At 40.5% G+C, this 15,308-nt stretch overlaps 1 protein-coding gene across 1 annotated transcript in view; it reads left to right on the top strand.

Moving 5' to 3' along the window:
• Positions 1 to 15,308, top strand: part of LOC132587966 (transient receptor potential cation channel subfamily M member 7) — a 92,221-nt gene that overhangs the window by 13,071 nt on the left and 63,842 nt on the right. Inside the window, exon 2 of the mRNA XM_060260378.1 lies at positions 13,956 to 14,035. Coding sequence (XP_060116361.1) covers positions 13,956 to 14,035 — 80 coding nt within the window. The remainder of the gene's footprint in view (positions 1 to 13,955; positions 14,036 to 15,308) is intronic.

Raw genomic sequence — 15,308 nt, 5'->3', positions numbered from 1 at the left:
GCACTAGCATCGACTTGAGTTCGATGCCCTGTCAATCATTTTTTTTTAAGCGCAAGTCTGGTTGCGTAACTACGTAACAACGTAACAAGAGCGTCACGTGTGCCGCTTCTGCTTATGGATTGGCTGCAGCTGTAGCATCCTCCACAGCCCTTTATGTGTTAACAGAAGCATTCACAGTGGAGAATCTGGATGTCAACTTCCCGCCACTGATGGTGATTGGCGGGTGCTCAGCGCGCTCCGCGGAGTCGTCTGGGTGTTCCCAGTCGCCTCCGCTGGCTGCGTGGACTAATGCTATTTCGTTATAACGAAATGGTTGCGCCATAATGAAATGGTTATGGCGACACACTACACGTTGTTCAAACTGGAGAAAGCTTTTACATTTAAGCCTCCCAGCACTAGTGTGTGTGAGTTTGGCAGGTTCTTCCCTTCCCAGCCTCGCTCCCTCCCGGGTGGCGAAGCTGGGATTTCCTCCGCACTCTTCCCCCTCCCCGGCTGGCGCTTTCAGCTGCAACGGGGACCTAACGAACTAACGAAATGGTTGCGCCATAATGAAATGGTTGCGTTATAACGAAATGGTTATGGCGATACACTACACGTTGTTCAAACTGGAGAAAGCTTTTACATTTAAGCCTCCCAGCACTAGTGTGTGTGTGTTTGGCAGGTTCTTCCCTTCCCAGCCTCGCTCCCTCCCGGGTGGCGAAGCTGGGATTTCCTCCGCGCTCTGCCCTTTCCCCGGCTGGCGCTTGCAGCTGCAACGGCGACCTAACGAACTAACGAAATGGTTGCGCCATAATGAAATGGTTGCGTTATAACGAAATGGTTATGGCGATACACTACACGTTGTTCAAACTGGAGAAAGCTTTTACATTTAAGCCTCCCAGCACTAGTGTGTGTGTGTGTGGCAGGTTCTTCCCTTCCCAGCCTCGCTCCCTCCCGGGTGGCGAAGCTGGGATTTCCTCCGCGCTCTTCCCCCTCCCTGGCTGGCGCTTGCAGCTGCAACGGGGACCTAACGAACTAACGAAATAACGCAACAGCGGAAAAGCAATAATATCGCTATTACGCAAGAAATATGAAGTTTAAAAAAAAAATGGCCGTGCGGGCACTTTTGGGAAGCGCCGCGAAGGGCTGATGATTGGCCAAGGGGGTGGATGGGGTGGGAGGACGGAAAGGGAGAGGGTGACGCCCACAAAGCAGTCGATCCGGCGTGGATGGATTTCCCACAGCAAACTCCGCAGAGTGGATCCGGAGTGGATCCAGAGGTTTTCAAAAACTCCGGAAGCAGGTGGATCAAGATACTCCGGCGTGAAACCCCTGCAGCACCGGAGCAAACCACAGCGCCGGAGCAACAGGTGCGAAAACCAGGAAAAGATCCGGAGGTAAATGGGGTGCTACGCCGGAGTAAACGCTAGTGCGAAAACGGCCAATGTGTGGATGAGGCAGTGGTGTAGAGAGAAAGGGTTTAAGTTTGTTAGGCTTTGGGATACTTTTTGGAACAAGCAAGATCTGTACAAAAGAGATGGCCTCTACATGTCCCAAGAAGGAACCAGGCTGTTGGCACAAAATCAAAAAGGTGATAGAAAAGTTTTTAAACTAAATCTTGAGTGAAAGCCAACAGGAGATTAAATGTCTCTGGTTAGGAATGGCTTGTCTCTAAGAGATGGAGGGGTAACTGTTCTAGGAGGAAATGGATTCTGACAGCCATTAAGAGTGTGACAAACAAAAATGACTTCCTGACAAGGTCTAGAGGCCACAGGAGGAAGATTCTGGGCTTAATGTGCCTGGAAAATTATAGAGATTTATGTACAAATACTAGAAGTGTCCAGGGTAAAATACGGAAGTTGGAACGCTTAGTGTTAGAGAAGAACATAGAAATTGTGGACCTTTCAGAAACTTAGTGGGAAGAAAATAATCAGTGAGATACAGTAATTCCTGGATATAAATTATATAGGAAGGTTAGGAAGGAAGAGTTGGAGGTGGAATGGCTTTGTATGTCTGCGAGGGTATACAGTCCAGTAAAACTGGAAATGTAAGAGAAGTAGATTCGCTTACAGAAACATTATGCGTGGTAATGAGTTCCCAAAAGGAACCTTAACTTTGGGAATTTGTTATCATCCACAAGTTAAAGGTTGGAGGATGACTTAAAAACAGCAAAAGAATTAATAAAGCAGCCATATGAAACAGCTGTGATGTTGACGTACATTGATTGTGTCAATATGTGTTCAAGTTGGAAGAAAGAGAGTGGGTTTCTAGATGCTAGTTCATATAATCCCCATCTTTAAAAAGGTTCCCGAGGGGATCTGGGAAATTGCAAGCTGGTCAGTCTAACATTGATACCAGTTAAGTTGGTGGAATCTGTTATTAAAGATAGAATTAGCCTGATCCAACATGACTTCCTTTATGTTCTTATGTAAGGCAGCTTCATGTGTTCTGAAGAGATCCAGTAGGAGAGGGGATGGCTAGGATCTGCAGTCAAGCCATATTCACTGAAACCTTATTGACTCTTCATCTGTTTGAAACATAGATGGGGCAAAAGTGGAGCCAACAATATTCCACCCCTTATCAAATTCAGAATGTTGCTTTGATGTTAAATTGCTCTTTGCCTGACAGCTTCCTCTGGGTACTTTCCCATCTTTGCTAAATGTGTAAACCTGTTACTTATGAGTAAATTCCTGAGGGGAATTAATTTTGGGACTTGTTTTCCAAATATTTTTATTGGCTTTGAATATGGATTATAGAAATTCGTGGACAATACTCAGGGTAACTGAAATCTCAATGTTCAAAGGTGGTGTATGTCTGAATAGTAGTTGCTGGGACCAGTAACAGGAGAGATACTTTAGCAAACTTTGTGTCTTGTCTTTAAGGAGTACTTTATTAGTTTTAGTTTGACTTTTATTTTCTGTGCTTGTGTATATCATAATAGGATGTTTGATTAAAGTATTCCTTATTTTCCATCCAAATTCTCATGCTTTCCCATCTTTAAAATGTGGCTGGCCCTTTGTGCTATTGACTGACATGATAATATTTAACACGTGGTTATGCCTGCTTTCCTGGGATCCAAACAAGGATGGTGAAATAATGGGAACAAGGATTTGTTTAGATACTCTGCCCCTTCTCCAGTCCTTTCATAATAACCAGTGTATGGTTTGAGTGGGGTGGGGGTGTTTCTGGTGGCATCACAAAACTGAATTTCTCTGCCTGGGCTTGTCCTGAATGTGTCATCATCTTTCCACCTAATTGTGTTTCCTAATCAGCTACTGTGGACTCCCACAGCAAGCAAAAATTAATGTTGCAGTATCACTTTAAAATGGTCATGTTCACTTGCACAACCAATCATGTAATATAGTGTGCTTTCTTCGGTAAATATTGCCAAACTCTAGTTCTGGCCTAGATCATCTTATCTCTGGCCACTGTAGTCTTTTCTCTAGCTCAGCATTTCTCAAACTTTAGTAACCATTGTTTTGATTTTTACCATTTTCATATATCCCTGAACTTTCCCTATGCTTAAACAGCCCCTCCTCAATTACTTCCTGGCAAGATACATGTGCACCAGGGGAGGATTCCATCCATGGGGAGATTCATCAGGAGGGCTTTAAACTGATACCACTAGGGGAAGGAGACAATTAACAATAAATCAAAAGTAGGTTTGCAACTTATGCACACACACTCTGAATAACACCTGAACAGCACAATTGTTTCCAGATTTTGATGCAATTCATTGCAAGAGGTGTCAGTTATCAGAGACTGTTAAATAAACAAATATTGCAAGAGTGCTAATCTTTTAAGCATGATTTATTTTATGGTTTTTTAAAAAAATTAATTGCGTTTGTCTGTGTCCTTTATAAAGTTTCTATCTCTGCTACCTGGCATTACATTTTATGATATGCATTGTGCGGCCCAACAAGATCTCGTTTATGTCAGTTTCTGGCCCTCATAACAAATGAGTTTGACACCCTTGTTAAATTGTGTTTTTGGCTGCTGATTCATTATATAATGAAGCTGTTTGCTTGCTCTTTGCTGATTGTTTGATTTGATCCAGTTGAAACAATGCACATGTTTCCTTGTACCACCTTCTATAACCTATGGAAAGATTTACTTTTAATTGCTTACCCATCATTAAGCTGCTAGGACTTTTATTTGAATGATAATTTTAATCATTTAAAAACAAATAAACAAGCCTACCTTTTAGTTTGTTCACATAAGTGGAATCCCTTGTAGATGTTCAAGAGCTACATTTCAAAAGAACAACGTTGGAGTCTAGTGGCAACTTTAAGACCAACAAAGTTTTATTCAAGGTATGAGCTTTCGTGTGCACACATGCTTCCTCAGATACATTAAAAAGGAAGTTAACAGTTCATATAGGCAGAGAGTTGGAGTGCGGGAGCGGGGAGGGGAGGATGGGTTGTTTGCTGCTGCTGACTCATTCAGTTGGGAAGTTGCTTAGATATGAGCATGAGGCTTTATGGTGATCTGGAAAATATGCAGAATTTGAATCTTCTACTGCTTTCGGTTTAGCCAGATTATAGGGTTATATCTTAGTAAGCATGACATAGAACAAGGGGCTTCATAGATAATCGCATCTACTTGAACCGCTTCATGCCTCCAGTAAGCTTTGTGTGAAGCTGACTTGCTTCAGTTAAACAAGAGGGTATTAAAGTAAATATTCTGTTCTGCAAGAATGTCATTCATTGCTTAAACATTAGGGGTATATTCATTCTAACTCCTTGTTAGACTTAATGATGGGCGATAGCACCAGAATGACTCAGACTTTCAAACTGATCATGGCTCCTCTGGTTTTCAGATTTCAAAACATTGCTTATGCTTTGAAAAAGGATTTGTATTCTTGGAGATGGGAAGATGATACTTGGTGTAGGGATTTCTGTTCCCATAGCAGCTAAAAAAGAAGATTTAAAAAAAGAAGAAATGCCTAAAAGTAGCATTCAGAGAGTAAATTACAGCTAGTGTAGTCTAGATTTAAACAACTGGTGAAGGATAAATGTGGAGTACCTTTTTTATTATGTCTCCGTAGCTGCTCTGTATATAATATTTTGCATTTAGTTTTTTGCCCCTTCATCTACCTAGTCATCAAAGAGTGGCTTAAGTAAGCAAGACAAGGCAAAATCCAGGTTCACATAACTCTGGATGGTGTTTACAGGTTTCACCTTGTTGCTTAGATTTGACTATCAGCAGGCTTTGGTGAAAGTGATATGCCTACTGAAAAATACTTTATTTGATCACCTGACAATTTTGTTTCAGATTTTATTCGGCTCTTTGATGTAAAGCTCCATTATGTTTCTCCCCTTCCATGGGCTATATTTTGGTCTTTCTTGGATCTCTGTGTTTGGAGAAGAGCTTAAGTATAGCTTGGTGTGTGAGCTTGCTAGCTAGTGCTTCCTTGTCTTCAGGACTTAGTAATTATAGAAATAGGTAACTTTAAAATTGCAGTGAGAGTAAGGAAGCGAGACATCTGTGGGGTTTTCTTGGAGCCTTAAACTAACAACTGAAGAAAACATGAAACTTGAGCATTGTTCCTGTCTATTACTGAACTAAAATAACGTTATTTTATTAGGGTGGTTGTATTTAGGTAAAACTAGAATTTCTCAGTGAAATATTTCTGAAAGTTCGGGATAGCCAATGGCAAGGACACAAGGAGTGTTGAAACAGGAATTCATTACAATTCTGCTGCCCTAGTGTCAGTCTAAAAAAACTGAAGTCCAACTTATATTGGAGTTGATACGTTATTTTGCAGTTGCTTAGCTTTATAAAATATTTATTCGATCAGGGTAGTGTAGGTTGGCCATATGCTTTTTAGGTAGCTTTAGTTTAAACATTTCTGCCTTGTCTCCATCTCTCTTTATTGCTGGCTCTGAGACATCTTATGACATGGAAAACAAAACAACAGTATCCTAAATACTAATAAAACAAGCATCAAATATGTAATAAAACCTACAACTAAAATAGCATGATAAAACAAAGAGAAATATAAAACATTAATATCCTAAAACTAAAATAACCTATAGTTATTATTCCCCAAGTGTGTTTGGGAATAATTAAAGCCACAACTTTAGGTCCAGAGGTTTTGAGAGAACCTTTGCCTGGTGTCTAAAAGAATAAAAACTCAGCAACAGGTAACCATCAGTGAGAGAGGGAGTTCCAGATTCTAGGTGTTACCAACAGAAGCATGATTCCTGGTGCAATCCCACCCAGCACCAGAAACAGGGAAACACAGATTATTCCTTCTGATGACTTTAATTGTTAGGCAAGTGACTTGCATTATATAAACTATATCATTCCCCTTCAGTAATATGAAAAGTAATAACCTACACCTCTCTTCTGATGATTTTGTAAGATTTACTGAAATAAAGTGGGTTGCAGCACTTTGACTCCAGAAAAAGTACTGTTAAAATATTAAGGGCTACAACATATGAAGTGATCTTGACAGTAGCTGCAGGTCATGAGAATGAGGTTCTCCCTCTCCCACCCACTCTTGTCAGGTTCACATCAGTGGCATCTTTAACTAGGATTAACTCAGAGTTAATGATAACCAGAATCAGGGCTTTTTTTTGTAGCAGGAACTCATTTGCATATTAGACCACACACCCCTGATGTAGCCAATCCTCCTGGAGCTTACAGTAGGCCCTGTATTAAGAGCACTGTAAGCTCTTGGAAGATTGGCTAGATCATGGGGGTGTAGCCTAATATGCAAATGATTTCCTACTGCAAAAAAGCCCTGGACTAGAATTATCTATTAGCCAAGATGTTCAAGCTGGTTTAAGAGTTCTGATTTCTAGCAAACCTACTGAGGACCCACCACATTGTATCTGGAAAAAAAAAATCTCTAGATCATGGAATTTTATTCTGGGATAATGTATTTGTAGTCTTTAGGGTGCCCCTAGAGTCCTGTTTGTTTCTGAGAAAGGAAGGCAGCTCATTCAAATGGAAAAAAAATGCATTATGAGGGTATAATGTTCTCATGGGCCATCTTCAGGGTAAAGTTTCCTGGTGGTATCATCATTGTACACAATTAAGAATACTTTAGAAAAAGTTCTGATACTTTGTGCATATCCTTATTTAAAATAAATGGACCTTGTAAGCACTGCTATTCATGTTTGTGTTCTGGCAGGAGAAAGAAAAAGATGTGCTTGTTAACGAGCTACTTTGTATGTGTGAACTTAATGTGCTATAACATCTGCATCAGGTGCTCCATTTCTGAAATGAGATTCATGGGTTCTAAGCGATGATAGGAAGATAATGGAGGTTTATGTTTAGAATTACTGCCTTGCAGCTATTGCTGTAGAAGGCTGTTGAACGTTTGAGGTGTTACAGTCAACTGGGCATGGATCACTGCTAAGTCCCATGATCACCATGTGTTTGACTGGTAAGGGATTTTGTTCTGTTGAGCAATGACTTGTAAATGGAATATATAAAGGTATGGAATATATACCAAAATGTATTTCATTGTGGAGATCTGCAGAAAGTATTTGCTGTTTGCTTTAAAGCATTCAAAGAAGAGCTGGTGTCTGCTACCACACTGTACTTCTGAGGTTGCAAGTTGGCATGGAGCCATAGTAATTAAACCTTTCATGTCTGAAATACATGGTGGTGTTAGACCCTGAAGCTGTAAGGCAACTTTTCAGGCCATGTAATTGTGGATGTTCAGTTTTCTTCACACAATGCCTCTGAGCCCTTTCCTTCGCTTCTCAGGTTGCAGTTGTATCAGCTGTTTGCTCTTAGGCAGAGAGATGGGTGGAGTGCTAGAACAACCATGCTCAAAGAGCTGTTACACACAGTAGAGCTGCTGCTTTTGCTGTATTATGCAGTATATTGAGGCCTCTATATTGTAGTGTCAAGAAAACTGCTTTGGTATAAACATGAGTTCAGTGCCCTTTCCCCTCTTGAAGCAAGGAAATGAGAAAGGCAGAGTAGGAGTTGGCCCACTCATCTTCTTGTTGTACACAGATGTTCACGCAGGGATATGAAAGGGTGGAGAGCAGCATCTAAAGCAGCCTTGTGTTGTATGAGTAGGAACTTGCAAAAGAAGACCAGACAATGAATGGGTTCAGACATTATGTCAGATTATGGTTTGGTGTTACATGAATGAGCCTTGGGTTTTCCCTTCTTTTCTTACTCTTCTCTTTCAAGCTCTGATTTCTTCCTGATTTGTGGCGAATCAGTTAACTATTACATCCAGGCTAGTAATACTGTGGCCTGGGCATGCAAGAGAATGAGGTGGCAGAATTCTGAGGTGGAGGAAATGGCCTTTTCACTTTCACTTGTAGGGAGGCACAGGTTCAATGCTCCTTCTTGCAGATAAAACACAGTATAGCAGACTAAAATTCAAGCCTGGCTCTTTGCAAGCTGTGCTAGTTTTCCACTTAATGGGGGTGGGGGGATTAATATTGGGGAACTCTGAAAAATATATTGTACATGAAGCTGCCTTATCAGCTGCCTTATTGAATCCTTGGTCCATCAAAGTCAGTGTTGTCATGTCAGACTGGCAGCAGCTGTCCAGGGTCTCAGGCAGAGGTCTTTCATGTTACCTACTATGACAGCACCCGCCTCACGGTCCCACTGGATCGCTTCTATGTGCTGTTTATGGCTACCCCAGCCCCTCAGTTTCTCCTCAGTTCTTCCTTTTTAAACTTTCACCTCAGGACCATATAAAGGGGTGGGTATGATATGGATTTCACTCTTCCAGTCTCTTCGGGGTTTTTGTTTTCAGATAGATATATAATTCGTAGGGGACCACAGCAGCTTTGACAGTTTTCCCAGATTAAAGCCACCAGAGAACTTTAACGTAAACCACAGATATTTATTTTAAACACAAAGTCTTAAACTGGGGATATGGGTGATATATATACACGGGCTATAAAGTATCTCACGTAGATAACAAGTTGCTCAGTCACTTCAGTCTTTAGAATATGTTTCCTTTCTTAGGTCTCTCAGGTTCACAGTTCCTAAATAAACACTCTCCAACACTAGCAAAGGCTGGCCTCTTGGGTGTAATGTGCCAAGTCTCTCGACTGGAGCCTCTACTCCCAGCCCTTCAGACTCCTAGACCCACATATATTCTCTCAACCACCTCTCTAGATCTTAAGAGATGTATATAAGTGTTTGTGACCGTTCAGGTCTTCACAGTGACTCTCCTTTTAGTCACACACAGCCCCTTGCTGTTTTTATAGAGCTAGCAGTCAGCTTTGCTTCTCATTAAGACTCTCCACAGCTACTGCCCCAGCTCCTTCTCAAAGACCAACTCTCTCAGACTCTGCTAGGCACCAACTCTCTCTGGCTCTGTCAGGCACTAACTGCCTGCCTCAGCCGTTAGCTGTCACCCTCACCCTGAGAGTTCCAAGCACTCTGGCCCCCACCCTCAGGTCACCTGACGCAGGCTCTATGTGTCCTTGATTTTCCTTGGTTTTCTGTTTAAACCATACCTTACCGTCACACCTACCACTTGGTCCTTTTAACTGGAGATGCTGGGGATTGAATTTGGGACCAGCTTTGTCTAATCAGAGTGGCTGCAGCTTTACAGAATCTCCAGCAGAGGTCTTTCATATCACCTTATGTCTGGTCCTTTTTAATTGGATATGCCAGGGATTGAATCTGGGACCTTCTGCCACTGAGCTACAGCTCCTCCAAGGGGATTGAACCTGGGACCAAAGCAGAGTCTCTACCACTGAGTCACTCCCTCTCCCATAAATCCTTAGTCTGCAGTCTGAAGTGGTGTACTCCATTCTGCTACCTCCATACTACCGTATGCCATCTCAGTCACTACCTCATTGTGCTGCATGTGTAGAGCTGGCCAGGCCTGTTATATGTCCCCAAACAGATATGGTGGAGGAACTTGAAACATGTGATGATTCTGTATGAGGGAGTGCATGAGCTTGATGCTAGCTCACATTACAACGAACTATGATTTGACTTTATAAACCAGTGTTTCTCTTTCAAGTTAATTGTTTGCTGCTTTTCTTCTCCTGAGAGCCAGCGTGGTGTAGTGGTTAAGGGAGGCAGATTCTAATTTGGAGAACTAGGTTTGATTCCCCACTCTTCCATAAGAAGCCGGCTTAGTGACCCTGGGTCAGTCACGGTTCTCTTAGAATGCCTCACCTACCTCACAACATTCCTGTTGTGGGGAGAGGAAACTACTCTGCAACATCTGGCTCATTAACACTGACTGCAATCCTGTGCATGCCTTGTGGATGCTTTCTTGGGAGTTAACCCTATTGAACTGATGGACTGACTTCTGAGTCCCGAGGCTTCTGAATGGACAAGACTGCACTGATTGGAGGATTAACTTTTTGCCCAATGCTGCTTTTCAATCTTCCTCCTCACTTCAGTATCATCTGATTACAGCAAGCTTCATCCTGTGTTGCTTCTTCTGCTCTTGTTTGATCTAGCGCCTACTTTCCTAGATGTGCCTAGAGATATACAGTAGGAGGCATAAGCATTCACAGAGGCACCTCCAGTTTTCCTAACACAGTTCAGAAGTCTGAGTTGTACTAGACAGCCTGTATTGACAAATTATTTGTGGGGCTCATAGCTTGGTTTGCTTGACTATTTTGCTCACCACAAGGCAACTTTTTATTTATTAAATTGCGTCTCTGGATAAATACTAGAGGCAGTGTACAGACTAATATTTCAGTAAGTTCTTTTAAGGCCAGCTTAATAAAGGGGACACATGAAATAAAGTCTTAGAAATGGGTTTGGCATTCAGCACTTCAGTAACCTAATGGTGTACCCCCTTCATATTTGGCATGATATAATTATCAATCAGAAGTGGGTGAAGCTTGGCACTAGAAGTAGGAAGATCCATATGTAATATAGGTGCAGTCTCACCCAAGGGTTTCTGAATCAAACACTGACTTCCAATGCATGATTCATCTGCCTAATTCCACAGTGTGGGCGGGCTCCATCTGGCTGGCCAGCCATTTTGTATTGTCAGCTGTACTTCTTGGCAGCCACCTCACAGGCTCTTAATAGCCAAACATGATTCAGTAATTTTCAGACTTTTGCATATTAAATATTAAGGAACTGATCACCGCAACTTGGAGGGGCTGTAGCTCAATGGCAAAACATCTGCTTTCTATGCAGAAGGTCTCAATTTTTGGCATCTCCAATTAAACAGAGAATGTAGCAGGTGATGTGAAAGACCTTCTCTTGAGACTGTGGAGAGTGTCTGCCCATCATACTAGACAACACTGATCTTGATAGACCAATAGTCTGATTCAGTAGGAAGCAGCTGCAATGCATTCGAACTTTGCCTTTGTTAAAAATGGCAGAAAATGCCCATTAATGTGTTTCACTGATTCTGAGGAACCCATGTACTTTCATAGCAGAGTTACTTTCATGTGCCATAGCTTGAAAATGGAGCAGTGGATATATTATAGAGGATCCCCTGAATATTCATCTTATACAAAGGCAATAATAGGATTGTCCCTCTAATGTAACATTAAATTATTTTTAAGGTCTGATCTCATCCTGCACTTTAGAAGCAGCATGTTGTTATAACCTGTCATCTCCAAAGCCTTAAATTAGAGTAAACCGTGCGGTATAAGATTGATCCTCAAAGGAAACTTGCTAGTAGTTCAGCATGGATTTTTGCAAAGAAAAAATAAGATGGACCTTGTATCTTGAACAGGTATACTTTTTTTAAAAAGCATTCTCTTGCTTCAGATATTGTGATACGCAGAAATAATTATAAAGAACGTCTGAAAAAAAAATGATATATGATGTTTGTCTGTACTCCGTAAAACAGATCTTTACAAGCCTTTTCTTCTTAAGATTAGAAAATTTAGAAAATAGTTCTTCTGCTGTGCTTGGTGTTTAGGATTAATTTTTAAATTTATACTTAAATTTGTAATGCAGTCCTAAGCACACTTACTCAGAAGTGGGACATATATCCAGTTAAATCCGTAGATGGAACAGCCTTTACTAAAATTCACTTCAAACTATATTCTAAAAATTTGTATGAATGCCTTCAGTTCAGATGCCTCTAAACTGGCCATTTATGTTTTAGAATAGATATAGTTCGGGTGGTAAATATGACAAAGTTCATGTAATTATTTTGTATGTTTCATCTTATAGTGTTTGTGTACAGTGGGCATGTGGAAAACTGCCTCATTTTGTATAACCACAAAGATAAATTTGGAAATGTCTTAGTTGAAAGAAAGACTTCCATTGAGCTGAAAGCACTTTAAGTCTCCCTGCATTACCTAGTTAGCTGGCACATTGTAGTTCTGTAAAGATGATGCGAGAAAAATGCACCTCACCATAATATGTTCTAAATGTCTGAAAAATAGGTTCAGTGCTGATGGGAGTATAAGGCGCATCATTGGCATGATGCTGTTTCATGTATCTGTGTGATCTGTGCAGAGATTTTCAGCCTGGACTATTGTATTTCAGTAACTAATGGAATGTTTGTGAGGCTATCATGGACTTCTCATCAGTGGACAGAGGAAAAAGTCTACTTGTTGAACCAAAGGAGTTAATAGATTTGTTTTGAGAACAAATTTTAACAACTTTTTGCACCTGCTCAGAACTTCTTTGAGGAAGGAAGTGGTAAAAAGGGAATAACAGTAATGTTAAGGTTACAGTTTTAAAGTTTCTAGTTTATATTTTCCCTACATTATGACTGAATATTATTTTACTTTAAAATACTGCTTATTTTTATTTTATACTACTGTACTTCATAGAAATATAAACTTCTGCACTGTTCCATTATAAATTTATCTGAAAATGCAAGTATATCTGCTTAGAATAAGAAATCTGTGCTAGATACTAGGCAGTTAGCATTTCAGACTAGGGTCTGAGGGACCCAGTTTGCATCTCCATTCTGTCATGGAAACTTGCTGGGTGACCTTGGGCTAGTCATTCTTCCTCAGGCTAAGCAACATCACAGGGTAGTTGTTATAAGGATAAAACATGGGGCAGCAGGGTGGGAAATTGTAAGCTGCTTTAAGTTTTCTCTGGGCCCATAAATCTAAATAAATAAATATGGTGGTGGAAAATGCTATCAATTTGCAGCTGATTCATGGAGACCCTGTAGTGTTTTAATACAGTAGATAATGGGTGGTCTCAAGTGCTTGTCCTCACATCCATTCATATTGCTGCTGTTTGCTTTCAGTAAGCCATACCGTGGGCTGCCTCCAAAGGTGCCCCTCCATATGTGGAAAGTCTGTCCTGCTGCTAGTAGTATTTTGAAAAGAGACATTTCAAAGAGCAGTCCTGAGCAGGGCTGTTCTGAAACAAATCCCATTTAATTTAGCAGGGTTTATTTCCAGGAAACTGTTTTTTGGGGGATGGCAGGCTAAATCCACAGAACATCTCATGAGAAATGTAATACAGCCTTGTATGGACTCTTGCAAGTTCCTGCTGAAATGTTTATGGGAGAACAGTAGTAGCTGTTTGCCTCTCGCTTATGATTCTTTGGATCAAATCCTGTTGTTATTGCCATATAGCTCTTTGGTGTGTGATCTCTTTCAGTTTTGGCTTTTTTATATCTTCCAAGTGTACAGGGTTGGGTTTTTAAAAATCTTTTAGACAGCTTTTGGGATATTTTCCATGCAATGAAATATTACAGCTGCTAATTTGTGCCTGATACTCTTGGGTTCAGTGAGTGGGGGGGCAACAATGAGAGGGCTTCTAGTTTCCTGACCCCACTGATGGACCTCCTAATGGCACCTGGTTTTTTTGGCCACTGTGTGACACAGTGTTGGACTGGATGGGCCACTGGCCTGATCCAACATGACTTCTCTTATTTTCTTATGTGTGAACTATTGAACCAAAATATTCAGCAGCAGCATAGTTTATTCATCATAGAATATATTTAGCAAAGAATTAACTTGTTACTGAAAAAAAAACCGGATTAATAGTATGAGCGTGTGCTCTGTTAAATACTTTGTTTTTAATGCTACTTGACAATACTTGTGTTTTGACGCTCAGAATATCTTACTTTGCAGTCCCAGAAATCTTGGATAGAAAATACTTTTACCAAGCGAGAATGTGTGTATATTATACCAAGTTCAAAGGATCCTCACAGGTAAATTATAAAGTGGCACAGGGTTTCTCTATAAAGACAATGCAAAAATACGTGTTAATTCTGGGAATACTTGAATTTCAGCTTCTCAGAAACTGCTTATGGGTGAATAGGAAATAGCCATTAATTGTTTTAGTTTGCAAAACATGTTACTGTGAGTTCACTGCATTTCTTGAAGCCATTGAGCCCTGAGAAGGTTTTGCTATGATTGGATTGAAACATACGGAAAACTTTTAAATGCCAATTGGATAACTGGGAAATTGTTGTTGAGAATATTTCCTAGCTAAGAGTTCAGTGTTTTACTTGAGCCCATATGTGCTACAATGCTCTTTTGAATGAATTCGCAAATAAGATTCCTAAATAAAGATGATAGGAATTGCTTTTTTAAAAAGTAACAGTAATTTGTAAATCACATTCATTTATTCTTGGAAGAACCTTGTCCTTTGTGGTTTTGAGAAGCACAATTGTAGGTAGCTTTTTGATTGATATTTTTCTCATTTTCACCTTGCAGAATAAACTCTTCAGCACACATTATTTTTTAAAAAATATGTGTTCCTAAGATTTGAAGCATGTCTCTAAAAGTGTAAATAGTTAATGTGGTAAATACTTACCTCATACAGGGGCATTCATCCATGTGATTGGTTGATACTCCATATGCAAGGTATAATTTGTGGCAACCGTAGGTTTAACACTTCACAGTGGCTTCTTTCAGACATCATGAAAAGTCTGTTTGCCTGCGAGACGCAGGGATGTACCTTGTTACGCTCATGTAAACCTCTCTTCAGTTGTCTCATGTATGGAACACAACTGAATTTTCCCACGTTTGGGAAGCCTTCACTCCAACACCATTTTACTATAATATCCACATTCAGGTGTGTAGGTAAATAGAGTTTTGTTTCTTCCCCACAAAAAAACCCCCTGGGATTCTGAATTAAGGTATAATCCCGGTTTCTGCAGAAGAAAAGAGCTTCAGTTTTACCTCTCCTCGTATTTCATGGCATACAGGAGTTTGAAGGGTTCTGAAGACAGGAAATGTTCTCTTGTGTTCCAAATATGTGGGGAAGAAGGAGGAACAAGTTGTGAGGGACCATACAAGTGTAGCAACAGGCTTTTTTGGAGCCTCCCATGAACAAATGGATGTTTCCTGTGATGCCTAAATGTGACCAATATTTTGAGGGATTTACTGTCAATACAAATTCAGTGTAAAACATGGCCTGCCAAACGGAAGGTGCTTATTCATTATCTATCATGACTGCATCATGTGTGCTTGTTACTT

This window comes from Heteronotia binoei, chromosome 19 (genome assembly GCF_032191835.1).
Source record: "Heteronotia binoei isolate CCM8104 ecotype False Entrance Well chromosome 19, APGP_CSIRO_Hbin_v1, whole genome shotgun sequence".
In the NCBI taxonomy this organism is placed as follows: domain Eukaryota; kingdom Metazoa; phylum Chordata; class Lepidosauria; order Squamata; family Gekkonidae; genus Heteronotia; species Heteronotia binoei.
Note: the sequence above shows the minus strand (reverse complement) of the source record. Positions and strands in the feature narration are given on the sequence as shown.